Here is a 17060-nt window from a genome sequence, read left to right as displayed (position 1 = left end):
TTTTGTTCACCACCCTACCCTCAGTGCCCAGAACAGTGTTGGCACCCAGCAGGTGCTCAATAAATAGAGAATGAATGAACTCCAGATCACAGTCTGCTCTTTTTTTCTGCAGACCTTGAGTCACCTTGTTCCAAGGGGGAAACGGGCTTCAGGAGGCGACCAGAGGTAACTTCAGGTGGCGCGACCCAGGAGTCCGAGCTCTGGGAGAAGGGCCACTGGAGCAGCTGCGGAGATGGGAGGCGCCGGCAGCAGGAGAGCGGTGAGGCCCGGGTGCCGGGGCACTTCCAGGGAGAGGCGCGGGCGCTAACAGCGCGGGGCCAGGGACTGTGGGCGGTATCGTCCGAGGGGACGAGTCACCTGACTCGCGCAGGCCACGCCCACCGCCTCGTGGGCGGGGCGCATGCAAATCAGCCCGCGGCGGCGGCCAATCGTGGCGCGCGCCGGGGGTCCGGGGCCCGGGGATCCGGGACGCTGGCTCGCGCGCAGGCTCTCGTCTCTGCAGCCCCGGGCTTTTGCAAGCGGCGTGGCGGGCCTGCGAGTTTGTGCTGTAGTCGCTTCCTCGACCTCCTCGTCTTCACCGGCCGGCCGGGTCAGGCCGGACCCGCGCAGGGGGCCAGGCGGCGGCTGCCTCAGGCGGAGGCGGAGGCGGAGGTGCGGGGCGGGTGGGGGCCGCTGCTTTCGCAGGCGCCTGGGCCGGCCCGCGCCTTTTCAGCGTGCTCCATGCATCCGGAGCCCGCCCCGCCCCCGAGCAGCAACTGCCCCGAGCTTCCCCTCAGCTGCGGCAACACCACCAGCGGCAGCCGCCGGAGCCGCCGCCGCAGCGGGGACGGGGAGCCCCCGGGGTCGCCGTCGCCCCCGCCGCCCGCCGTGACCTACCCGGACTGGATCGGCCAGAGTTACTCGGAGGTGATGAGCCTAAACGAGCACTCGATGCAGGCGCTGTCCTGGCGCAAGCTCTACTTGAGCCGCGCCAAGCTCAAAGCCTCCAGCCGGACTTCGGCTCTGCTCTCCGGCTTCGCCATGGTGAGTTCGGGCCGCCGTGCCCTGCCCCCTTTCAGGTCTGGCCACTGTCACCCGCAGCCCTGACGGTGCCCACAGGGGAGCTGGCTGGGCGGGCCAGGCGGGCTGGAGGTGAAGGGAAGAGCTGGGAGAAAGCTGTCGTGGACGCTGGAGGGGTCCAGAGGTGCTGGACATGAGAGGTGGGCGACACGTGACACCCGATGTGGGAGACTGGGTATCATACCCATGTCCAGAGTTGGAGGGCTCAGATACCTTCAGATGGGCAAGCTTGATGCAGCAAGGAGGGAGAAACAGCAGGATCCTCGACGTAGATCTGTAAGAAGACATTCCCACAGATGTGCAGGGGGAAAGGAAAGACATAACGTGGTCTGATCTCTTTGGAAGGGTATCAGGAGGTTGGGAGGTAAAGGACCCCTGAGGCGTCTCCCTAGTTCCCCCACACTTGAGGCCAGTTTCGTTTATTACCTAGAGGGGATTTCCCGACACCCTGTCTCCTATGGCATTTTCCGAGGCCTCAGCCTGGGGGGTTGACAACCGCTCCCCACCTCAGTTTCTTCCCCAGAAACTTGCCACTGAGTCACTGGGTGTGGGGGAGCAGCATGGGACATGTTCCCGTTGAATGGGCTCTTTCTTGATGTAGCCGGTGGGCTTAGTTTCCGCTCCACATTCGGGCTGGATCGGAGTGAGAACCAGCCTCTGGGGAGTGGGGTAGGTGAGGCTGCAAGTTGGGCTGAGAAGTGGCCCCGAGGATGCCTTCGTGCTGGGGATCTTGGAGTCTCCCGGGGCCGGGAGCTAGGGAACAAGTTCTGATTATCACTTGCAGTGACGTCACACTGAGTGGGGTCTGCTCCCCCTCCCCCAAGGATTTTAGCCCAGGGCACTCTTGCCTCACCAGTGAGTGAGGTAAGGTCCTGGCCTTGAGGGAGGGAGTGGCTGCACCCTTCGCGTTTTCTTGGGAAAAGAGCGTGTCTGGCACTCTCCCTGTGCTCCTCAAAGTAGTGGGAGATGCACGGGAGCAAGAACTTTTTAGAAGCCCTTAGCAGTCCCAGAGCACCCTGGGGCCGCGGTGGAAAGGCCAGGTGATTGAGGTTGGGGAAGAGCTCTCCCGGCTCTGCCACTTGCTGCCTGTGCGCCCTCAGACTAATCCCTGTGTGGGCCTCGGTTTCTGAATCGGTGAATGAAGGCTGCTACTCGAGTTTCTTTGACTTTAAGAATTTAATCGAGGAAGCCTTTGAGAGGGGAGGAGAGAATGTGTGTGTTTGTAAGAAGTGTCACTCTAGCTTTTAATTTAGGTCTGTGTGAAGGGGTGCTGTTCTATCAGCCCCAAATCCTAGGATTAGCTGACACTTACCAAGCACCCACTAGGTGCTTGGCACTGTGTAGGTTCCCTAACTTATGCACTAAGTCCTCAACCACCCTTTGAGGTAGTTTTTTTTTTTTTTTTTTTTGCGGTACGCAGGCCTCTCACTGTTGTGGCCTCTCCCGTTGCGGAGCAAAGGCTCTGGACGTGCAGGCTCAGCAGCCATGGCTCACGGTCCCAGCCGCTCTGCGGCATGTGGGATCTTCCCGGACCGGGGCACGAACCCGTGTCCCCCGCATCGGCAGGCGGACTCTCAACCACTGCGCCACAAGGGAAGCCCTGAGGTAGTTTTGTCATGGAACTTTCCCGAGGCCACACAGCTCACCTGCTGGAGCGGGATTTGAACCCAGGATGGCTGACATCCAGAACTCTCTTGGACACTTGTGCCATTTGTGGTGTATGGAGCTTTGAGCCATGTCCTGCCAGGGACCTGTTAGGACCAGGCCTTGTAGGGAACGAGAAATAGAGCAGAAAAACTTCTCTTAAGCAAAATAAAATGTTACAGTTAGGGGGAAGGGAGTGACGTCAGTGGGTGTCGGCTCTTCACAGCAGCTCTCTGGGTTTCAGATGGTGGGATGCCTATTCCTCTTTTTCTTGGGGTCATAAATTCACAGCTGCCCAGGCCCCTTCCCACTCCAGGAGAAGTAAGGAGCTGATGGGTGAAGCTTTCCTGCCTTCTTGAATCGTCTCTTAGAAGCCAGGCCTTCTAATCAGATGTCATCTCCCTCTTCCTCTTGCTAAAAACAGTGTGGGGAAGTCAGGCAGCAGGGGCGGCCAGCGGCACTTGGTGGGCCTTGACTCACCCAGGCTGTCTCTTGGGGACCTTTATTTTACCCAGTCAGGGTGGTGAAGGCTTCCTGGCTCCACTGATGAAATCCCCAAAATTCTGCCAGCAGGGAAGGCTAAACCCCATGACAGCCTCTGTTCTGGGGAAGCAGTTACAAGAGAGTGACTGCGTTTGCCATGAGTCTGGAAATGAGTGGGAGAGATGGCATTAGGGTGGAGAGTGGGTGCTCAGCAGGGCGGGTCTGCCCGCATCCCACTCTCACCAAAGGCACCCAGCCTCGTGAAGGATACTTGGAGAGGAAGGGGTGCGACGCAGCCAAGCGCCATGGAAACTAGAGTAAGCAGGTTTCCTGGACTACCCTCCCGTGGCCTGTGAGTCAGCACAACCAACTTCCTGCCCCCAGAGGGCTTCCTTCCTAGAGACGTGGAACACCAGAAGAAGTGACATAACGTGACCTTTGATTTCCAAGGGTGGGAGAGTTGGTGAGGATGCCAGACTCACCTGCGCACAAGGTGAGATTGAGGGAGGGTCTCCCAAGAGCCTGGAGGGGATGGAGAGACTCCCCTTTCATGGGTGGAAGGGCCTGACCAGGTGCCCTGATGTACTGGGGAGATAGGCCATGGGACCTCAGACAGCAGCTTTACTCTTTGGGGCCAGTTTTCTCATGTGTGCAAAGGAGGCACATATCCTGTTCTCCCATGGACTTGTGTGCGGAGTCATTACAAGGTCCGACTGGGCCCACGAAGGATTGAGGAATCATCAGGATCTGATGACGTACACCTTAGCTGGACCCTCTCTAGTCTGCAGACAAGATTCTCATTCATGATGGCATTTCCGGAAACAGCAGGCCTTGTGTGGGCTCAGCATCCAGACTCTTAAAACCAGGGGCCCTGGATGTAGCACATGATCAGCAGCCTACAAGTGCTCCTTGAGCTAAGGGTGCCATGACTCGGGCCATCCGTACCTCGGTTTACCTCTCAGCAAGAGGCAGCCAGCCTCGGCCTGACCCTGTCCCCTTGGAGCCGTGGGGAGCACACGCAGCAGTTGTGGTGTGCTGGGGAGGGCAGCCTGTAACGTTAGCCTAAGCAGTAGATAATTGGGAAGGGTAAACAGAATGCTTTCTGTGACCTGGGATCAATTATTTTTGGATTATCTGCCTCCTCAAGTTCTCCACCTGCCAGCACCCTTTTGTTCCCAGGTTCCAGAGTGGGTTCAGAAGCTGCTTGGAATTTCTCTGAAAATGAGTTGGAAGGAAGGACTCAAATCATAAGGCATTATTGAGCCTCTGTGACACGTTCCGAGTTCAGGGGGCGTGGAGATGAGGAACAAATTACTCATGGTGCTCATTACTTTTTTTTTTTTAACATACATTTATTTATTTATTTTTGCTGCATCGGGTCTTAGTTGCGGTTCGTGGGATCCTCCACTGCGGCGCGCAGGCTTCTCTCTAGTTGTGGCCCGCGTGCTCAGTAGTTTCGGTGTGCGGGCTTAGTTGCCCCACGGCATGTGGGATCTTAGTTCCCCAACCAGGGATTGAACCCGCGTCCCCTGCTTTGGAAGGCATATTCTTTATTTTATTTTTTTATTTTTGGCTGCATTGGGTCTTCGTTGCTGCCGGCGGGCTTTTCTCCAGTTGCAGAGAGCAGGGGCTACTCTTCATTGCGGTGCGCGGGCTTCTCATTGCGGTGGCTTCTCTTGTTGCGGAGCGTGGGCTCTAGGCACGCGGGCTTCAGTAGTTGCAGCACGTGGGCTCAGTAGTTGTGGCTCTTGGGCTCTAGAGTGCAGGCTCAGTAGTTGTGGCGCACGGGCTTAGTTGTTTTGCGGCATGTGGGATCTTCCCGGACCAGGGCTCGAACCCCTGTCCTCTACATTGGCAGGCGGATTCTTAACCATTGCCCCACCAGGGAAGTCCCGGTGCTTGTTACTCATGGTAATCATTGCCATTGTTGATTGGACTCATGGAATAGGCTAGACGTTGTACTAAGTATGCTCCTTGTACTATATCTTGTGCTCTTCACAGCCTGGGGATTGAGGGTAGGTGTGGTTCCCCAGTGAATGACTTGTCCCAGGTTACCTGGCTGGTAAGCTGCGGGGCCCTGTGACCGTGGTGTGGCCCCACTGCTACGGGAGAGGAAGCACCAGAGAGAGTGGTGGGAGGACAGAGCTGGGAGGCTCACGTATTGTAGAACTGAGTAAGAACAGGGACTCTGGAGCCAGACAGCTTGGGTTCAAATCCCGGCCCTACCACTTATAACTGTGAGATCCTGGGGAAGTTGCTTAATGTCTCTGGGCCTCAGCTTCCTCTTCTGTAAAATGGGGGTAATAGTAATACCAACCTCACAGGCTTGGTGTGAGGATTCATTTGTATTTGCAAAGCACTTAGAATGTACCTGGCCCAGGTACGACGGAAACTCTCTCACCCTTGTTCCCATGATGTTGGGACTGCTTTTTTTTTTTTTTTTTTTTTTTTGGCCATGCTGCAGCATGTGGGATCCTAGTTCCCCCACCAGGAATTGCATCCGGGCCCACGACAGTGAAGGCACTGAACCTTAACCACTGGACCACCAGGGAATTCCCAGGGCTTCTTTTTTTTTTTTTTTTTTTTTTTGCGGTACACAGGCCTCTCACTGTTGTGGCCTCTCCTGTTGCAGAGCACAGGCTCCGGACACACAGGCTCAGCAGCCATGGCTCACGGGCCTAGCCGCTCTGCAGCATGTGGGATCTTCCCGGACCGGGGCACGAACCCATGTCCCCTGCGTCGGCAGGCGGACTCTCAACCGCTGCGCCACCAGGGAAGCCCCCAGGGCTTCTTTTATAAGGGTTAACTGGTTTCGAAGAATGTGATTCCAGCTAAACCTTGAGGGTGGTAGAGTTCGGGCTTGGGGAAGAACCCTCTGTCAGAGGAAGTATTAGGAGCACAGTTACTAAGGCGAGGAATTATAGGGTCTCCAGGAAAAGGCGGAGAGTGTGGTGTGGCTGGAGTTGAGGGTGTGTTGGGGATAGTAGAGGAAGATGAATCTAGCCAGACTAGATAGTGCAGGGCCTTGACTTGCTGTTTAGGACGTTTGAACTCTGGAATTGGCAATGGGGAGCCATGGAAGGTTTTGGCGCAGCGGAGTTCCATGATGAATTCTTGAATAATGTTGAAGTTGTTACTATTTACTGAACACCAGGCAAGAGCCTGGACCCTTCTCTTTCATTCTTACTTAATCCTCAGAACAGCTCTTAAACATACGTACTGTCGCCTCCGCAGAGGCTTACAGAGGTTCTGATCACCCAGCTAGTAGATTTCAAGCCCCAGTCCGTCTGACTTGGAGTCTTTTCTACTCATCCACCCTCTCACCGTGTCCCTTGTTTGTTGAAAACTGGGCCTTTGAAGGCTTCCAGATGTGCAGTTCTGCACTCTGGGCAGTGTACAAATGGAATTTTGCTGAATGCCCCAAGGGGAAGGCACTCCCTGCCTAGCTGAGAAGCCTTTTGGAAAACTTCACAAGTGCCTGTGGCACGTGTCTGGAATTTTCAGTCAGCGTCTGTGTTGAGCTCTGCTGACTTCTGCTGGGTCCAGGGCTGATGAAGGAGAGAGCTCTAGGGCTTCCCAAGGTGGCACTGTGGTAATCAATGTTGGGAAGGCGATTCCCTGGAGAAATGAAACTGAGAAAGTTTAAACAAGAGCAAGTTTCTCTCTGGTGGAACTTCTGGGAGGCCTTGAATATGCTCCCCAGAAGGGATGCCTTAAGCTGATAGAAACACGGGAATTCCCTGGCAATCCAGTGGTTAGGACTCCATGCTTTCACTGCCAAAAGCGTGGGTTCAATCCCTGGTCGGGGAACTAAGATCCCGCAAGCTGTGCGGTGTGGCCAAAAAAAACCAAAAAGAAAATGGATGGAACCATAAACTCTTCAGAGGAGAATCTTCTGGGGCTGTGGTTTGACAGCCCTCTTTGGGAGCATTGGTCTAACCCAGGAACGGACCAACTTTTTCTATAAAGTAAATATTTTCAGCTTTGCAGGCCACACAGTCTCAGTGATAACTACAGGTGTCGAAAGTTCGCTTTACGCCACCTCGCTTTTACGAAAGACCTACGTTAGTACCTGTTTTCACTAACCTGAAAGAAACCCAAAGAGGATTTCTCCTTTTACCAAAAAAAGGTAAAAAGCGAAAATAGCATGTAGCATTTTTGCATGTTTGCAGTGAGCCATTATAGAGGCAGCATGCACCCCGAGGGGTGAGACTGGCACCACCAAACTCCTTTTCCGGGAACCGCACTCAGCATCTCGGCATCAAGTCGCCAGAGCTTTGAGCTGTGTCTTTGAGCGTCTGTGCTTTAATCTCGGTTTATTTGTGCATGTTAGCAAGATGTCTCCTAAGGTAATTGCTCCATCCCTTTAGGCCATTTCACCTTACAGAAGGTTTCAGAGGTACATTATAGGGGGAAACCTGTACTCAGTTCTGCTATTTTAGCTCGAAAGCAGCCACAGACCTTAGATCTATATAGATGAGTGGGCATGGCTGTGTGCCAGTAAAACTTTATTTGCAAAGAAGTACACTGAAGGCCAGTTTGGCGAACCCTGATTTAAGTGGTCTCCAAACTTTTTGAGTGCACACCCCGCTCAAAAATATTGTCAACACTAGGCTCAGTATTTGTATACATGTGTATGCACACTATGTGTATATGTATACATATGTGTGCACACTATGTGTATATGTATACATATATGTATGGTAATGAATGATATGTGTGCTAATAAAACATAAGTATTAAAAGGTACATAGGGGACTTCCCTGGTGGTCCAGTGGTTAAGACTCCACACTTCCACTGCAGGGATGCGGGTTCAGTCCTTGGTTGGGGAACTAAGATCCCACAAGCTGTGCGGCCAGAAAAGAAAAAAAAAAATACATAAAGACAAATCAAAACAACAACAAAAAAAGTACATAAAAATACAACATTGAGGGCTTCCCTGGTGGCGCAGTGGTTGAGAGTCCGCCTGCCGATGCAGGGGACACGGGTTCGTGCCCCGGTCTGGGAAGATCCCACATGCCGCGGAGCGGCTGGGCCCGTGAGCCATGGCCGCTGAGCCTGTGCGTCCGGAGCCTGTGCTCCGCAACGGGAGAGGCCACAGCAGTGAGAGGCCCACGTACCGCAAAAAAAAAAAAAAAAAAAAAAACAGCAACATTGAAAAATTGAAAGGATGAGCTGAAAAAGGAATGTCATGAGAGTTCTTAGGGTTTCCAATGGATCACATAGGATTGTCTTCGGACACTTTAGAAACCCTGGGCTGAAATACCCGAAGGTCAAGTCTTGCCTTTAATATTCGTTTACTGAGGCCCCTAGAGGGACAAGGCCCAGTGCTGGAAGCTGGAGAAACAGGGAAGTAGAGTGGAGGAAACCAGACGTGTCGTTACATCTTCAAAACGTGCTTGGCAAGTGCAGGGGTGGAGGAGAGTTGGTGGAGGGACGCTTATCACCGTCTGAAAATACTTGCCTGAACGTTTAGTACCCGTCATCCTCCCTGGGGCAGGGATTCTGCTGTCTTCCTGCTTTTTCTCCAGCGGAGCCACAAGATCCTTAAGGCACATATTAAGTTCTCAATGAAAGTTGTCCGTCAGGGGAATTCTCTGGCGGTCCAGTGGTTAGGAATCCGCACTTTCACTCCTGAGGGCACGGGTTCAATCCCTGGTTGAGGAACTAAGATCCCTTAAGCTGCTCAGCACAGCCAAAAAAAAAAAAAAAAAAAAAAGTCCATGAACGAATGAATGGCCCCGTCGTCACCTGGGAGGCCATGGAACAGGGGTAACTTGGAAGGTAAAAACCTGAGGATGTCAGAATTAGCCAGATGAAGAGAAAGGCTAGGCCTCTTCTCTACCCCCTCCCCCCAACCTGCAGGTTCAGCCTGTTAGTGGCTTGTGACATTGATTGAGTCGCAACCAGCAGGTTTTTTTGTGTGTTCTTTTTTTTTTTTTTCTTTTTTTGGAATAAGAGTGGAATGAAATAGAAAGCAGCAGCATGCATCACGTGTAAGAGGAGCCTGGATTAGCATGCTTTAAGGGTAATTATTGTTTGGGGAAACTTGTTTCTGTTATAAATGGGTATGTGTCTATTTATGGAAACCTTTGGAAGACTGGTCTATGGTGGTCAAAAGAGTTTGTAAATTACTGGATGAGCCCTCAGTCCTCTCTTTTTTTTTTTTTTTTTTTTTTTTTTTTGCGTGGTACGCGGGCCTCTCACCGTTGTGTCCTCTCCCGTTGCGGAGCACAGGCTCCGGACACGCAGGCCCAGCGGCCATGGCTCACGGGCCCAGCCGCTCTGCGGCATGTGGGATCTTTCCGGACCAGGGCACGAACCCGTGTCCCCTGCATTGGCAGGCGGACTCTCAACCACTGCGCCACCAGGGAAGCCCTCAGTCCTCTCTTAATAGATAGTTTGCATCGGAGGGGAGGCCGGCAGGCTCAGGCAGCGCCCGGTGACCCAGGGTGACTGTGGCTTGGCGGCCCCAGTGAACAGGCGAAGCCCAGGCTTGGGAAAGGAGAGTTGTGTCTTCCAGCTGTTGGGCGCCCGGGTCAGGCCAGGCATGGGAAGGCTGCCTTGGAAGGGCCTGGCCTCGGCACCAGGTGGCAGGGGTCTCCATGGAGCCCAACAGGAGTGAGAAGAGTGGTTGGCATCCGGGTGTGGTGGGCAGACACCCAGCAAGGCCAGCCAGGCCCTACCCTTCTCAGGAGCCTCTTCTTGGCTCGAGCTAGAGGTTTGGTGTCCCCGTGGCGGGGTGGTGGTTTCAGAGGTCCGCGGACCAGAGTGAGGTGGGGCTGGCCATCCCTCGCCCTTATGGACCCATATGGCCAGGTTTAAGCAGGCCTGTGGCTGGCTGGGAGCTGTTTATTTTAGGTTAACGGCCCTGCACTCTGGCTATATTTACCTTGCGAAGCTGCTTGCAATCTGATCTGATCTCTCTGGGACTCAGCTGGGGCCCTGGGAGTCGCCTGCCAGATTCCAAGAGGCCCCCCCTGGCTTTACCCTCCCCGCCCTTGGGGAGATTTCCAAAGTGGGACACATTCTGAAAAAAGCAGTAGTTTTTTATTCCTGTGAACAGTTTTCATCAGGAGCCATGATTTGTGCCAGCCATTCGTTCACGCAGCCCCAGGACACTGAGCTTGGTCCCCAATGTGGGAACGGTACACACAGCCTGCCAGCGTGCTCCAAGTTCCAGGAACTGTCGGGTCCGGCGAGGATGGTGGGGTTTCTTCCGGAGCGCGGCGAGGCCCCTTCCTCCTCCTCAGAAGGCCCAGCGTCACAGGCTGAGCTGCCCAGGCTCCCCACCAGCCCAAGACCTCGGGGGAAATTCTGGTGTCCCCAGGCCAGGTGTGTCCCAACAGCTGTGTGTACGGCTCTGGAGCCTGGGGGTCCGGCAAGGTGGTCTCTGTCCTGCCACGGTGGCCATCTGGCCAGCTGTGCCGTGGGGCACACATTCTCCTTGTACCCAGGGTTTGGAGCTGGAGCAGGCCAGGCCCAGAGTGGGGGGTCTGAGCCCCTCACCCTCCCCAGGGAACAGAACACGGGCACACGGGGTCAGCTGCGACCAGCCTCAGCTGAGGGCGTGCAGGGGCTGTTTGTCTTTAATCCCCGCGTTTTTCTTTTTCACTAAGATTTATTGAGTACCTTCTGGGGGCTGGCCCTTTGTTAAACCCCTGTCAAGACCTCATTTAATCCCCTCAGCGATTGTCTTAGTCTGTCTGGGCTGCTAGAACAGAATACCACAAACTGGGTGGCTTATAAACAACAGATGTTTATTTTTCACAGTTCTGGAGACTAGAAGTCCAAGATCAAGGTGCCAGCAGATTCAGTGTCTGGTGAGGGGCTGGCTTCCGGGTTCATAGACACTGACTACTGTCCTCACCTGGCAGGAGTGGTGAGGGGGTCTCTGCTGGGGGCGACTCTCCTGTAGGGGCACTAGGGCACCACCCCCAAGACATGGTCACCCCCAAAGGCCCTACCTCCTCACACCATCACCTTGGGGGTTAGGATTTAAAATATGAATTTAGGGGGTTTACAGACATTCGGTCTGTAGTAGCAGATGTGAGGAAAATGCTGTTACCCCCTTTGCACAGAGCCTCAGTTTCCTCATTTGTAAAACAGTAATAATAGTGTTGCTAGTAATCACTGACTCTTTATTAAACACTTTGTATTCATTAATCTGTTGAATCCTCATAACAGCCCCTATTTTATAGATGTAGAACCTGTGGCATAGAGAGGTTACCAGCTTTGTAAGTGGAGGAGCCAGTTCACTCTTTTTTTTTTTTTTTTTTTTTGCGATACGCGGGCCTCTCACTGTCGCGGCCTCTCCCGTTGCAGAGCACAGGCTCCGGATGCGCAGGCTCAGCGGCCATGGCTCACGGGCCCAGCCGCTCCGCGGCATGTGGGATCTTCCCAGACCGGGGCACGAACCCGTGTCCCCTGCATCGGCAGGCGGACTCTCAACCACTGCGCCACCAGGGAAGCCCCAGTTCACTCTTAATGGCTCTGTAGAGGTAGAGATACCAGGCTTAAGGGAACAGATTGGTTACCTGTATATGTGTGTGCCGTTCCCCCTGCCCCTGCTGCCGTATAGACCCCCAGCACCCAGCTCAGGGCCTGGTGCACCTAATGGGTCCGGACATTTCAGGTGAGTGAATCAGTAGCCAGTGGACCTGAGGCAGCCAAGCGACAGACTCTCCTGCTGGTCCCTTCTCCGGTTTCAGGTTCCGGGGCAGCAGGCCAAAACAGGAAGAGGAAGTGCTGCGGGGGGAACGTGGCAGGAGGTACGCCCTGCCGGAGGTGCCCCCCTTTTCCAGTGTGGTCAGGCCTGAGGACAGAACCCAGGGAGCCCAGGGTGCAGCCCTTAACCTGCCATGCCCTGGTGGCCTGCCCTGATGCCCTGCAGCCCTCACCCGCATGTGCTAAGCAATCTCAGCATTGGCCTTAGGCTACCAGCGAGTGATCCTAAAAATGGTCAAAATCCTCATGGCACTGCCCCAGATTTATATGGGCTTGAAGCATGTTACAAACTCCTTCGATGAAAAGTTTATACAATCATCAATTGTGGGAATTCTAAGACAAAAGTCTGTGACTCCTGTTGAAATTGTCTGCAAAGTCATATGATTATATATACCTGGCTGTCTTAAGGAGTATCCAATATTTTCACCAAATTCTCAAAGTGTCCAACCCCAAATTAGCTCTAGACGGTGACCTTAATTTTGCCACATACCCTCCTTTTTCAGAGACAACAGGGAAGGTCTTGACCAAGGTTCCCAGGGAAGCAGGGGTGTTTCTGGAGCCAAAACCCAGGGCTGCCAATTTGGCTTTGGTTTTCTCAGGCCGGACAGGATAGAAACCCAGAGGGTTTCATATAGAGACACTGGGATTGACGGTGAGGTTTTTAAACTGAATAACGATAATAATAGTAAAGCCTCTTTTATTGAGGGTTTACTCTGTGCCAGGTACTAAGTATTTAATGTGGGATTAACTCAGTCCTCACAACTCTCCGAGTTATGTACCAGTCTTTTTTTTTTTGGCCACACCGTGCAACTTGTGGGATCTTAGTTTCCCGACTAGGGATTGAACCTGGGCCCTGGCAGTGAAAGCACCTAGTCCTAACCACTGGACTGCCAGGGAATTCCCTCAATTTTCTATTTTTAAATTATTAATTAATTAATTGATTAATTTTGGCTGCTCCAGGTCTTAGTTGCGGCATGCGGGATCTAGTTCCCTGACGAGGGATCAAACCTGGGCCCCCTGCATTGGGAGTGTGGAGTCTTACCCACTGGACCCCCAGGGAAGTCTCCCAATATTCTGTTTTTTACAGATAAGGAAACTTAGGCCCAGAAATTTAAAGGAACTTGCCAGAGCCTCACGGCCTACTAAAGGGCAGAGCAGTCAGGGCTCCAAGCAGGCAGCCTGGCTCCAGAGCCCCTGCTCCTAACCACTGTCCTACACTGCCTTTCCAGGCCTAGGAAGGCTGTGGAGGTACAAGAAATGAAAGCAAACAGGGCCAGGCATTACAAACAAGAAAGCTGGGAAGGAAGGAGCCCACCCCCTCCCCCGGAGTAAGGAGGGGTCGGGGCGGGTGTGGGGCTCGTGGGCACATTTCAGCATCAGGCCTCCCCCTTCTGAGCCTGGCACACACGGCGAACCCTTTATGAAGGGTCATTCTCCTTAATGGTGTTGTCATTGGCACTTGCCTCCCCACTCCCTCCAGCCTCGGCAGGCAGACCCTGGCAGTGTGCCCACTGCCTGCTTCTCCCGGCCCATATCTGATGAGCTGGCTCCTTCACATGGGGCTGATTTGCAAGGCCCAGGTGAGAGGAGGTGGGTGGCGGGCCTGGAGCATGCCCCTGGTGACCCCGGATCCCCACGTCTCCAGGAACTGGGGAGCAGCTAGTGCATCAGCCCTGGGGCCCTGAGCCCAGCACTGGGGCTGGAGGAGGAGATGGCCCTGGGGCTTGCCGACTGCACCGCAGCACCCAGCCAGAGCCCATCTCTTCTGGGAAGCCTCTTAATTCCTTCTTGGTTGGTGCACTGTGTTCTCAGAAAGGGCCTGGGCATGACCTGGGAGGGCCTTCATCCCTTCACCCCACCCCTCTCCTTGTCCCCAGACCAGGGCGTGAGGAAACCTCTGCTTGGGACTTCCGTGGTGGTGCAGTGGTTAAGAATCTGCCTGCCTATGCAGGGGACACGTGTTCGAGCCCTGGTCCAGGAAGATCCCACATGCCGCGGAGCAACTAAGCCCATGCACCACAACTACTGAGCCCGCGTGCTGCAACTACTGAAGCCCGCGTGCCTAGAGCCCGTGCTCGGCCACAAGAGAAGCCACTGCAATGAGAAGCCTACGCACCACAATGAAGAGTAGCCCCTGCTCGCTACAACTAGAGAAAGCCTGTGCACAGCAACGAAGACCCAACACAGCCAAAAATAAATAAAATAAATAAATTTATTTTAAAAAATAGAATAATTTTTAAAAAGAAACCTCTGCTTGGGAATTGGGAGTGTGGTGCCAACAGGGAGGGAGCCTTTTTTCATTCATGTAAACTTTTTTGTCATAGTGAAATTTACATAAAACTTACCATTTTAACCATTTGTGATGATTGCTATTTGGGAGGTGTTTGCCATCTACCAGGAGCTCTCGTTTAATTGTTAAAATAATCCTATGAACTGATACGATATCCCTACTTTACAAATAAGAGAGTTGAGGCACAGAGAGTTTCAGTGACTTTCCCAAGGACACGCAGCTCGTGAGTGGCAGAACTGGGATTCAAATCCAGGCAGCCCGGGCTCTGAGCCTGCGCCCTCTACCAGTACTTTCTGCCACTTCTCAACCCTAAGTGGGTGGGTCTTATTATCCCCATTATACAGATACGGAACACTGAGGCTCAGAGAGGCTAAGGGACTTACCCAGGGTCCCAGAGCCTGATGGGAGGAGAGCTTCTGAGCCATGACTATCCTGTCACTTAGCCCACCTCTTCCTCCCCCCCCACCCCAGGTGGCGATGGTGGAGGTGCAGCTGGACGCTGACCACGACTACCCGCCGGGGCTGCTCATCGCCTTCAGTGCCTGCACCACGGTGCTGGTGGCCGTGCACCTGTTTGCGCTCATGATCAGCACCTGCATCCTGCCCAATATCGAGGCTGTGAGCAACGTGCACAACCTCAACTCGGTCAAAGAGTCGCCCCACGAGCGCATGCACCGCCACATCGAGCTGGCCTGGGCCTTCTCCACTGTCATCGGCACGCTGCTCTTCCTGGCTGAGGTCGTGCTGCTCTGCTGGGTCAAGTTCTTGCCTCTCAAGAAACAGCCGGGTCAGGCGCGGCCCACCAGCAAGCCCCCGGCCAGTGGTGCGGCCGCCAACGCCAGCGTCAGCACCAGTGGCATCACCCCAGGCCAGGCCGCCGCCATCGCCTCCACCACCATCATGGTCCCCTTCGGCCTGATCTTTATCGTCTTTGCTGTCCACTTTTACCGCTCACTGGTCAGCCATAAGACGGACCGACAGTTCCAGGAGCTCAATGAGCTGGCCGAGTTTGCCCGCCTGCAGGACCAGCTGGACCACAGAGGGGACCACCCCCTGACCCCCGGCAGCCACTATGCCTAAGCCCTCCTGGGCTGGGCACTTCGGAGCTTTGGCCTTAATGCCCTTCCCCACGACCTTGTCCTGGCCCAGCCTCAAGGACAGCCTGTGTAGGGGGCTGGGCTTTTGTCAGGGGGCAGAGAGTGGAGGGAAGAGGCTTTTTTTAAAGAGAAATTACTGCACTTTGAAACTTTCCTCTAAGAGAATAAGCACTTCCTGTTCTTCCAGCTCCAGGTTCACCTCCTGTTCGGAAGCCACCGGGGGGAGCCAGAGAGGGGACAAACGCTCCCTTTGTCCCTCCTCCTCCCCTGTGCCAGTGCCACCTGGATGCCTCCTGTCCTTTCCGTCTTGACCCCCCTCCCCGTTCAGTGTCGATTGTGTGCGTGTGTGTGCGTGTGCGAACACAGAAATATACTCATAAGGGACACCTCCTCTTGTGTCTGTATTTGTTGGATCTGGACTGCCTGGTGTTTCTCCTGGTGCCCCAATAGGTGAGCCTCTAAACAAAAAAAATTTTTTCAACATTTTGGGAAATTTCAAACCTACCCCCAAAAGTTCCATGAAGAGTAACTGAAATATATATACAGTCAATTCTTATTCGCAGTGGTTCTGTTCTATAGTCACAGAACACTGAATTAGTGAGTATTTCTCCTAAGAGGAATATGGGGTTATGTTCCTGTGAGCCTGTGGTCACAACATTTTTGTCAACCAATCAATACACAGCCTTATTTTTTGTGTGTTTCTTTTTAAAAACGCCTTAATATATGTTATATATAACATTGAACTTATACGCTATTGCTATCGCAACAGCACTATCACTCATTTGTGACTGAAACGTACATAACACATACTTTCTCCGTAAGGCACATCACAGCCTTCCTGTGCTCTGAACACTAGACAGCACTTCATTGTTACCCTTGGGGACCATTTTAAATAGTGAAATCACCAACAAAAAGCACCAAAATGTGAAAAACGTAGCACTAAATGGACTGTGAAAAGGATACTTGTTTACAGCATGAGCTGAAAGAAGGCAGAGGGTCACCTTGTTTGACCTCAGCAAGTAGGCAAATTTGCAAATACTGAAACCGTGAATAATGAGAATGAGAGTGTGTTTTCCCCCTGAGCCATATGCCTTAGTTACAGATTTCTTCCTTAAACCAAGGACATTCCTCTGCATAACCACAATTCGATGATCAGATTCAGGAAATTTGACATCGATGCGATACTATTATCTAATACAACATTGGTTTTCAGTTTCCCTCTTGTCCCAATCATGTCCTTTCTTGTAGTGATTTTTCCATCCAGGATCATGCACCGCATTGAGTTGTCATGTCTCTTTAGTCATCTTTTATTTGGGACAGCCTTTCTTTGTCCTTTGTAATATCAACATTTTTGAAGAGTCTGAACCAGTGGTTTTGTAGAATGCTGCCTCTGTCTTGTTTCTCTGATATTTCCTCATCTGTATGATCAGGTTGTGCAGTTTGGGAGGAATTTTTTCTCCATTTTGCAGATGACAAAAATGGATGTCCAAAGAGGATACGTTTTTGAGCCTGGAAATCTGGCTCAGAGCCTAGACACTCAGAAAGTCTTATGTAGACTGATTCTGGCTTTGCTTAAGAAATCGGAAGATCCAGCAGCAGCATTACTGGGCCCGCCTTCTTGCAGAGCAACAATGAACAGGAGCTGAGTTGCAGCTACCTCTTACCCAGGAGACGTGTTTGCCACAGTCCCCACAACTCCCTATTGTCTGACACCAGCCCAGCTTCAGATGTTACTCACCTGGCCCCAGAGGGCCTTTGTG

General features: G+C 53.1%; 1 protein-coding gene across 1 annotated transcript; it reads left to right on the top strand.

The window, feature by feature from the left end:
* Positions 1–720: 720 nt before the first annotated feature.
* Positions 721–15639, top strand: LOC307062094 (calcium release-activated calcium channel protein 1; the record flags this gene model as incomplete). The annotated part of the gene is made up of 2 exons (XM_079717591.1): positions 721–1023; positions 14675–15639. The coding sequence occupies 2 exons, from the start codon at positions 721–723 to the stop codon at positions 15281–15283; spliced, it is 912 nt and encodes a 303-aa protein (XP_079573717.1). The 3' UTR covers positions 15284–15639.
* Between the last annotated feature and the right edge of the window lie 1421 nt (positions 15640–17060).

This window comes from Hyperoodon ampullatus (assembly GCF_949752795.1).
Source record: "Hyperoodon ampullatus genome assembly, chromosome: 13".
Taxonomy (NCBI): domain Eukaryota; kingdom Metazoa; phylum Chordata; class Mammalia; order Artiodactyla; family Ziphiidae; genus Hyperoodon; species Hyperoodon ampullatus.
Note: the sequence above shows the minus strand (reverse complement) of the source record. Positions and strands in the feature narration are given on the sequence as shown.